This window comes from Hesperophylax consimilis, chromosome 14 (assembly GCF_061612785.1).
Source record: "Hesperophylax consimilis isolate HC1 chromosome 14, BYU_Hcon_1.0, whole genome shotgun sequence".
In the NCBI taxonomy this organism is placed as follows: Eukaryota; Metazoa; Arthropoda; class Insecta; order Trichoptera; family Limnephilidae; genus Hesperophylax; species Hesperophylax consimilis.
Window position 1 is genome coordinate 19,955,203 of NC_142849.1, and position 10,532 is coordinate 19,965,734.

At 34.4% G+C, this 10,532-nt stretch overlaps 1 protein-coding gene across 2 annotated transcripts in view; it reads right to left on the reverse strand.

Moving 5' to 3' along the window:
* The window catches only part of EloA (transcription elongation factor elongin A), a 44,926-nt gene extending 36,299 nt beyond the window's left edge, over nt 1-8,627 (reverse strand). Inside the window, exons 1-3 of one of the 2 annotated variants that reach the window (XM_089639615.1) lie at nt 8,465-8,627; nt 4,025-4,229; nt 1,915-2,153 (exon numbers count right to left, since the gene is read on the reverse strand). In XM_089639615.1, the coding sequence (XP_089495741.1) occupies nt 1,915-2,153; nt 4,025-4,229; nt 8,465-8,536 (516 nt within the window). In that variant the 5' untranslated portion in view covers nt 8,537-8,627. Of the gene's footprint in view, nt 1-1,914; nt 2,154-4,024; nt 4,230-8,274; nt 8,319-8,464 lie in introns of those variants that run through there. The other variant, XM_089639617.1, reaches the window with a different exon arrangement.
* Nucleotides 8,628-10,532: the final 1,905 nt, after the last annotated feature.

Sequence of the window (10,532 nt, forward strand, 5' to 3'; positions counted from 1 at the left end):
TATTTGTTTTTTTAAGTAAGTTAGGTATTTCTCATGTAAATTAAAAATAAATTATTTTATTTTAAATATTTGAGAAAAACCACAATACAAAATATTTTGAAAAAATCTCTCAATATTTAGTAGAACCTCCCTTAGCGTCAGTTACAGTAACTCTATTTCTACAAGACGACGCCTGGTTGTTCTGGCAGAAGTAGTCATTTCTGGCTTTATTTATAATTTTCATCCTTCGCACTCCTAACTAGCACGACTCCTTAGTACATTTTCTCCCGTTTTCCAGGCAAATGTCACGAATTTGTCGATCATTTCGAGGTGCAGTGAATCGCTTTCCTCCTCATTTTAAAGTTCTTTGACATACTATAGGTATCTTTCTATCAAGTATATAAATAAAATTAGAAATAAAATTATATGTGCATTAAAAGCTGTTAATTCTTAAATAATAAGAAAAAATTCTAGAGAAACTAATAATTTGGCCACCCACTGTATTATTGTATATTTGACCAGATTCTTATACCATTCACTAAGTATTTGAAATTAATAAATTGTGAAAATACTTATTCGAAAAGTAAAATCAAATTTAATAATGTCCGTCTCGATGAGGCACAACCACAGTTTGATAATAGCCTTGAATGCCGAAACAACTGTCACAATGATGCAGATACTTGCAGAACTTAATAACATTATTAATTTTTTTTTACTTTTTTTTATAAATTTACAAAATGAATGAGTTCTAAGAATTAAACACTATAACAATAAATACACATCATCAATGTAATTACAAAGGCTGTCGTCCCATGGGTCGGTAAGAAATCGACACAAACCGAGTTCTATAAGACCCTGCTTTTTTTAAAAACCAAAAAAAATGAGACTATTTGGTATGCAATAATCCTTTACTTAATCAGATCAGGAAGGTAGGACAATAAATAACTAATTACGTTTAAATAAAATAAATAATTTTGTATACAACACCATTTAATCAAAATAATCTACATGTTTCAAAACAAATGGTTTCTTTGTCAGGATAAACGTAAAGGGTAAAAGTTATTATTGCATCCAAAGTTAAATATTTTATTTAAATTTAAATGACAAAGTGAATTTCCTGAACTATTGAAGAATTAACTTATCGTGTACTAAAGTTCTTTATAATATCTACATATTTAAAAGCCGTAAAAATCAGCAAAGTGAACCATATAAAATCTAAAACAAAAGTTAGTAGGGAATTTTTCGCTGAAGTCACAAATGTAGAGATACATATTTAGAGGTAATAAAAGTATTGTGGTTTGTTTAAAGATAAGCAGGCAGCATAATGCTGATATTCACATTTAGTAAATACATTCATAACTGTTATTACCATCTTCAATAACAGTAAAACTCAAACGTTTGTGGCTTAATTTAACCCTTTCGGACCACGTGTATGTTTGAAAATACACAGATTTAAGAATTTTTTCCTCCCTACCTGGAGCTGGCTTTATATGGATTTTAGCTACTAGTTTAGGCAGCATAGATTTTTACATTTTGAATTGTGATTTTTGTTTTCAATGTCGACCAAATTATTTTTCCCCATATTTCAAAAATGTAACTTTTGAATGTATTTTTTCAATGTATAATATAATTTTTTGTACACAGTGTACATTTATCATTTTATGTGAAACACGTCAGCTGAGACCTAATATTCTTTCAAATGAAATTAGCAAAGACTTCGAAACCATTGAAAAAAAACAACAAAAATTTTCATAAAACTCTACTATAACTCAACTAAATATGTTCAACCACCGCCAGATTTAATTCAGGTCTGAAAGTGTTAAAAATGATTAGTGCTAGAAGTAAAGTCAATAAGAAAACATGTTTTCCACATTATGCAAACAAACAGTTGTGGCAATAATGTAGTTCACATTAAACAGTAAAAACTACACAAACCTCTTCATTTTTCCTCTTTCTATCACTCTCCCTCTCCTGGTTGGGTTCAAAACTTTTCTCCTTATGTCTGACGTGCTTTTCTTCTGCACCTCTTTTCCTGTCTTTGTGGCGTTCGTATTTGGGAGAATCAGGGACCTCAATGGGTTGCACGTGTGTATCATCATCATCATCCTCCTCTTCTTGATCTACTGAATCGGGCACTCGTTCCGGAGAATGGTCTCGATTGTATCCATAGCCACCTGAAAGAAGAAGAAAGTTGAAAGATTGACACAAGGAAGTTCCAACAGCATAGACACAAATTTGTTAATCCCTTCACAAAGAATGTGATCTTACTATGAATAACGCAGACTTGGAAATAAAAATACATATTATATATGATACTGTCAATATTCCTATAATGTCCGGAAACTATTGGTACAAGCGGTGTATCAGATTTAGAGTCCATTTTGTGGAACAACATTTTTTGATTTTCAAGTAAATCAAGTCTGAAGTTGGAATTTTTAAATAACTAATCAACAATCACAATACAGTGGTACCTCGACATACGAGTGCCCCAACATACGAGTTTTTCGAGATACGAGCCGGCGAGCGAGTGATTTTTTGCTTTGAGTTACGAGCGAAATTCGAGATACGAGTTCGGTTTTCGGAGATTGTGTCTCTGGGGAAATCCATGGGTCTAGAGGTGGAAGAGAGAGACGTGAACGAACTCGTCGAGGAGCACACCCAGGAACTGACGACTGAGGAGATACAAGAGTTACAGTCACAGCAGCATACGGATGTTATGCAAGAAATTGGTTTCGAGGAGTCAGAGGAGGAGAAGGTTATTTCTACAAGTGAGATAAAGGAGATTTTAGGAATGTGGGACAGAGTTCACAGTCGTCTATTATTGTTTATGTTTACGCACCATTCGGCCGTCTTCTCAGTCGTTTGTTAAATTACAATTTACAGTGGTGCCTCGACATACGAATGCCCCAACATACGAGTTTTTCGAGATACGAGCCGGCGAGCAAGTGATTTTTTGCTTTGAGTTACGAGCGAAATTCGAGATACGAGTTCGGTTGAGGATTACATTAAAACGTTCTCCGATCTAATAAAAGCCAATGAATATATCTCTCAGCAAGTCTTCAACTCATTTCCGGAACATTCTTAGAGGGAGGAAGAAACAAACCTCCTTGGACATGTTTTTTTCTAAACGGCCTACAGGTGAAAGCGAGAAAAATGTAGCGAAAAAGGCTAAGACCAGTAACGATATCTAATTTATTTATTTACATTCTCTTTTTTGTTTTTGTACAATAAATATTTGTCATTTATAAATACGTTTTTATTATTCAAAACCACGTAACAAAAATAACTAGGGTGACATTTTGGGGGTTGGAACGGATTAATGGTAGTCTAATTGTTTTGAATGGGGAAATCTGCATCGATATACGAGTAATTCAAGATACGAGCAAGGTTGCGGAACGAATTAAACTCGTATGTCGAGGTACCACTGTATATGTATTTTGCCTGTCATAAACTCTCCTAACACTCTGTGCAGCGTGCGATCCCGCCAAGTTTTTGTTTAAAAAATCTTCAACATACATGTTAAATAATAAAGGGATCAAAAATGCCTGTGGCAGTCCAAACTCATTTGTAAGAGGTAGTCCTACTATTTAAGGTTGCGTATAAACAGGACAAAATTTGAGCGAGCCGGACCACGAATTATAAAAAAGGAACGAACCAACCGCATCGACGCGGAACGCCGCTTTACTTTGTTCCTTTCCCGTAATTAGTGGTTCAGCTTGCTCAAATTTTGTCCTGTTTATTATTTTTATTGAGGCATGGAACTGGCAGAGGAATGATTGAAGCAGACTGACTGCTGTAGAAATGAGATCCCGGATATGGTGGATATCCGTTGGAATAAGCGTAATGGTTAAGATTAAGAAATGAGCGCTTAGATGGTTTGGGGATGTAGATTGGATGAAAAGAATAGTGTAATATAAGATGTAGAAATTAAAGGTAGGCACAATCAAGTAAATCAAATACTTGAGTTGGGTAATGTACAGCTGAATAATAGAATAAGAAGTATATATGAGACGGCGTGATGGTAGTTATGTAGTTAGATTCTCACCGTTATTGTTAGGAAGAGCCTCGTCCTCCTCCTCGCGTTCTTCCTCGGCCACCATGAGCTTCCACTTGGCGACCAGGGAGCGGGCAGCGGCAGCCACTTCTCCGTCGGCCTTGCGTAACGCATTCACCGTGCGCCCCACGCCCGTGTCCTGTAGGTGCTGTACCGTCACGGGCAGCTTCAGCAGGCGCTCGATGCAGTGGAGCACCTGGAGTACATCAATGAGGAGTTAGTATTATTGAATGATAAATGTCAAGTGCTAGGGGAAATTTGGATTAGGCAGAAAGACAGGCACCATATTTTAATCAATTGTCATATTTAGAATTATTAATACTACTCAGCATGCAAGCTCTCTAATTTTGATGGATTTATGAAAGTAAACCAAATATTGATTTTGCGCAGGCGACCTTCATAATTAATATTAACACATTTCGGCCGGGTATTTTTTGCGCTGGCACTATGCTGAGTCCGGGCGAAAATAAAGGTTCCGTGAAAATTTCTTTAACTTGTTTTAAATCGCTATATCATCGAAAATAATTAAAATGTTTTGATAAAAATTTCTACATAGTAACTCAGCGTACCCAAGCTATAAAAGTACTAAACGAAAATCGAATATTATTTGAAATGCAACTCAATTAACGTTGTAATATGTTTATTACGGTCCGCCTATCGGTATTTGCCCATACCTGCTTTCTTTAAATACTCCCAACATCTCTCGCTCGCTTGCACATAGGAGTTGAGTGGGTGCGGAACGGAGAGAGATTTAAATCGGGTTTCACGGTCATAAAAACCCTCATTCCAGGAATTGAATTTTTACACTAACAAATAATATACTATCCTTTTGTTGAAATACCGATGTAAACGAAAGACACAAAAATAAATTTTAAAAAAGACAATTCGATAATTTTGTGGATATGGTTGGGAGCTTTACAAAGAGATTGGTATATAATATTCATGTAAAAAATTGACTAATTCCATCTTTTCTGCCATTGAAATGAGGCCGGCGCAAAAGATAGAACTGAGGCAAAAGATAGAACTACCCTTCCCGGCCTTAAGCATCAATCGACCGAACGGGTAGAACTACCTTTCCCGGACGAAGTGTGGTAAGAAGATAAAATATTACATAGGAATGAAATTTGAAATTCAACAAGAAGATTATATTGTAATCAAAATATTTTTTTTGTAATTATTTTTTATTTTTAATAATATGTTTACATGGTACATAATTCATTTTACATCTTGGGTCTTTTTACTACACTTCCATTGAAAGCATTTGCTTGTGTATGGAAGGGGAGTGTACATAAATGTTGTTGTTAGTTAGTACTTAAATAATTCATTGTACATAAATGTATGTTTGCTGTAGTATTTTTTTTTTGATAGTAGTGAAGGATAATATATTAATATTATAAATTTTTAAAAAATAAATGAAGTTATGGAAAACTAAGGATATTTGTGAGATTAATTAAGTGACAGTAGTTTTTTTTTTCAGAATATTTTTAAAGTGTTTCTTGACAGAGAGTAGTATTAGGGTTTTATCATTAATGCTTCTGATTTCTTCTGGTAGACGATTGAAAAAAGTTCTTCCCTGGTAAGTATAATGATGTTGTGCAAAAGACGTATTTAGTTTTGGGCATAGAAAAACATGTCTAAGTTGCGTTCTGTTTTCATTTAAAATATGAATATGAATTAAATAAGTGTGACAGCGCATTTCATTAACCAATTTTTCATTCGGGAATCTATTATGATGTTTAAATGCGCACACAATTGTCAAGGTATTGAGCGTCTTAACAGATGTTTTATTAAATTTAATTATCTTCATTGTTAAAACGCACAAGTCACAGTGGAACAAATCAATTACATTATTTTGAGAAAACTTCCACACTTAATCAAATATTTAAATTGCAATGGGTACGAGCAAATAGCTCCTGCATCAGGGGACCGCATAAAGATGTAGAAGAAGGCTAAGTTGAAAAGTACCTGGCTATTCAGATACATTTACTAAACATAGCTAAAGCAATTTACAGCAAGTTCGGTGACATTAAATGGTGGTGTTTAACCATGGAAGTAAACAATGCACGCAGTATTATATTTTTGATAGTCATACATTTTCTATGAAAATAAATGCATATAGGTATGGCAAGCAGAGCTGGAGGCAAGGATTATTTATGCCTATTATTGCCTTTATTAAGAAATAGTTTGTGCTTAGCAGCTTATGGGTTAATTATGTATAAATATAAATATATACATTTACCATATAATTTTATTAATATAATTCCTCAAAATATTACTATGGAACATATGAACTGCTTAGTGCGGTTTAAAGCCAATGAATTCATCATTCATAGATTTTGGCGTCTATCCCATATTTTTAGGTTCTATTAATTTGGCAAGCGATCTTTTTTTTGCAAATTTGCTATAATATGCTAAAAATCACTCGAGTGGATAAGAAACAATCCATATAAATTGATGTAATTTATTTATATGTGGTGCATAGATACAACAAACTCTGAGGTCGGAATTAAATCTTCTATCGCTCTGCCACTGAGGCGGTCAATTTGAAGTGGTTTTCTACAAAACAAGCAGAAGCCCGTTTGCAACCGTTGAGGTATACAAATAGAATCTACATTCCCACGCGACAAGTAGCAAGGGAGGCGAGGCGACTGTCGTTGTCACTTAACTCATTCCGACCGCGAATGAACTCAAAAAACAGAGTGACTGGCCGCCGCACTTGAAGTTACTGGCGCGCTGACTTCAAGTGCTCCAGGTGCACAGTTAAGTGACGGAAATATTGAGCATGGTAAAACCCTACTTATCGATGAAAGGTTACACCATTGCTTTTTCTATCTTTTCCATAATAACCTGTGCAGTATCTCACCGTACATGTAGGCATTTTGCAGTTATGTTTGGAGACCCGTTCCCGGAGAGAGCTTGTAACCGATTGAAGCCCGTCCGATTTCTACGTTGCCAATTAACCCTTAGTTGTTGCTCTTTGGAATGATAATGTTTACTCCCGTTACATACCTCAATGTTTGCAACTGATATAGGCATTAACTTTCTTTTAATAACTTTATATTCTTATAACTGGCTCCTGGCATTCATCTTTCCTACAGCCGTTCCCTTACCTTAACCCACTGAATTCTTCTGCTTTTACAAAGAGTAGACAGGGGAGTTCCAATGCAGTGTAAAAAAAGGAGAATGATAAATACAGGCGTTTATTCAATGTAAACTTGAAGGAAAATAAAGTGTTGTTAGACAAACATTTCCTGCCCTACACAATAACCATTTTTGAATTGGTCAGTGAAACCAAAATTTCATTGTTAACCTTTGGGGGGTCGGGCTACCGCAACCTAATACCTAGAGCTGGGTCAATCTATCGTTTATATAGACCCGGGTCGCTTATGACCCACTTGCGTCGTGAGCGGGTTGTAAAAACCCAATCTTGGAGCGGGATTTTCTGGCGCACCACCGTACGAGATCATACACGACCCGAAACCCGACTACCCGTCACCCGGCTTTCTTCATTTTCGTTTGACGTAGATAGGTAACATATTCATAGCATGAATTTATAATTTTTTTATCAATCCTATTACTGATCAACCTTCCCGTCATCGGGAACCGGTTCCAAAAGTATTTGGGAGTAAAAACGGTTGGAGTACGCAGTTCCAATATTGGTTACATTCTAATATAAGAGGCAGCTTAGTATGAAGTAAAGGTATCCGAATGTAAATATAGGGTTTTGAATTGCCTGAAAAATTAACTAACTTACTTGAGTAGAGTAATTAGTAATTACTATTCTCTATTACTCACTAGCCATATTATAGTAGCGCTATGGAACGGAAGCAAAACCATTTTTAACAATTTTCTCACAAACCAAGGTTAGGTTCGATGTGTCGTCAAGAATGAGATTAGGCAGAACATTTTAGTATGTATTATAATTTGTTAGAATTTGATTGAATACCATCTAAATCTGTAAAGATAATGTATAAAATAGTGTGTTCTGGTCTGAACACTTTGTTGATCAGAAATAATGTCTTCCTATCATGAGGTAGGTACCTACCTATGACAAGTTGACAACATTATGGAATTATTTTGTTTGCATTAGTTTAATTTTTGTATAAATGTGGTCCCGATCCGACTTGTGTCCGTTGATATATTCTGGAATACTATTACGATTGTCGGTCGGCATAATATGATTCGTCGCCGTCATAAATAAACCACTCACATCGCAGTGCTATCTACAAAATGTCAACTACCTAGGAAAATGCTTGACCGAAGATGATTCACGCGAAACTAGGCGAAAACCTCCCGTTATTTTTCACGCATTTAGCCGGATGACACGATCGTATCTTTATTCAGGATAGAGGTCAGAAGAAATGGCAAATGCCACATGAAAATTTCACGTAAATATAAAAAGCTGCAATGCATTTGTAAAAAACATTTTACCCTGTTTTCGTCGTGGCCACATCTTTCGATGTCGTTCTGATAATGCTTGACCGCGCGAAGCACCTCCGACATGATTATATTATTTGTTAAATGTATTTAACGCAAACATAAACTCTAAAATTAGACATATTTCAGAGACAGCTGGTACAAATTTTCAGTTCAGGAGTACCGTCAGTTTTTTTTCTTTAATATTTGAGGCCGCAAAATGACAGCTGATTTCCTGCGGTAGGTACCGACAAACGATGAGAAATCGGGGTAGGTAGTAAAAGAAAATTTTGTGAATGGTTGGCCACGGTAAATAAAATGCTTATGGTGTGAACAAAATCATATTAAAAAAGGGCGAACAATGAAATAACCATTTTTTCGTTGATTAAATTAAAAAAATCTTTAATAAAAATTTAGTTTTAGAAATAGAAATAAAATAATAGGTAACCTACGTATCTTTTTGCTTTTTTGATCATACATAAAACATATTAAAGCGGACATCAACTCTTTATCTTTGATGGGTTATTTTGTTACTTGTAGTTTGTTATTTGTTATTTGTAGATTTCATTTTTTTAATGTAATCAAGAACAATTTATTAGCTAGGATTTTACGAACTCCTTATATTTTACTTGCCAGCATTATGGCTGAAAACCAGTGTTTTTTGTAATTATTACATCCGTAAACTGCACACACCTGCTAATCTTACTTTGTTAGACATTTTTCTATTTTATTTTTTTTAATCAAAATACAAATTAAAAAATGCAAACATCGCCCCCAAAATTGTTGAGAGTTGAATACTACCAATATTTTACTAGAGTTGGGCGTATTAATATTCGTCGGGAATTCCACAAATTGCGGGATTTTTCCCCAAAGATTTTTCAAGAATTGGGTATTTTGCAGGGGAGAACCTTTTTATGGTAAAAATATGGTAATTATGGGCATTTGTTGATATCTAACCATATTAAAAAATAATATTTACAATAATTGTGAGAATGTACTTTATTTTCTTTTTTTTTTCACAAATAATTTTCACACAAAAATTTATTCTTAAACCCTAAACTACAGAGAAAACTCGAAAATGTCTAGATAATACAAATATAATTTCTCTAGAATTTGAGTCATTTTGGAGGTAAAGGAATTTGTGGGGAATTTGAACGTCTATTGTGGGAATATAAGAATATATGCATTGGCAACCCTGATTATATGGTATTTGTTACCGGTCACCAGTGTTGCCAACTCAGCTCCTTTAGAGCTAGATTTAGCTCTAAATTGGGGCCGTCAGCTCCAAAAAATGGTTAAGCTTCTTGGCTCGTTCTTGCAGATAATTTTGCTCCTTTTTAATATAAAATATTTTTTAGGGAAAAAGCATGAAAATCTTAAAAAACGTTGACAAAATTAATTAATTATGGGGAAAAAATCCCTAGCCATTCCCTCTTCCCATGGATTTCAAATAATGTGGGGAATAATTTTTCCTCTAAATTTTCTTGACCGGATTTAGAAAAAAAATGTCTTGAAACATCCTTCGAAAATCGCTTTGAAAATAGTTTTGTTCGTGTAAAAACTCAATTCTTCCAAGAAAGGCATTACAATATTATATTTGTATGCCTTTGTTGAAGGAATTGAGTTTTAATACGGACAAAAAATATTATTCATTCATATTGCGTATGTACTGGAGCAAACTAAAAATTATCTTAATATTATAAAGCAAAACTTGCAAAAAGCTTATTTTAATAAAATAATTATATTAACACCATCTATGAACACGTATATTATACCGAACGTCGCGTTTAATCATAATATAATATTTTTGTAAAGACTCCCCCATAGAATAAAGTTTATGAACGGCACAGTAATAATATAAATATATAATATTCAATGCCCAGAGTTGCTAAACAAGATTCCATTCAATGTAGCTGCGTGTTCAACACGCTTTTGTGTCCTGTTCAGGGTTGATCAAAGCAAAACGAAGTCTAAGCAGAATTCTTGCCTGAACAGACTATACAATAATTACAATAGCGTATTATCCTAGGTTGATATTTTCAGTTGCGAACTTACCAAATACAAGAGGTCCATAAAAGAATAT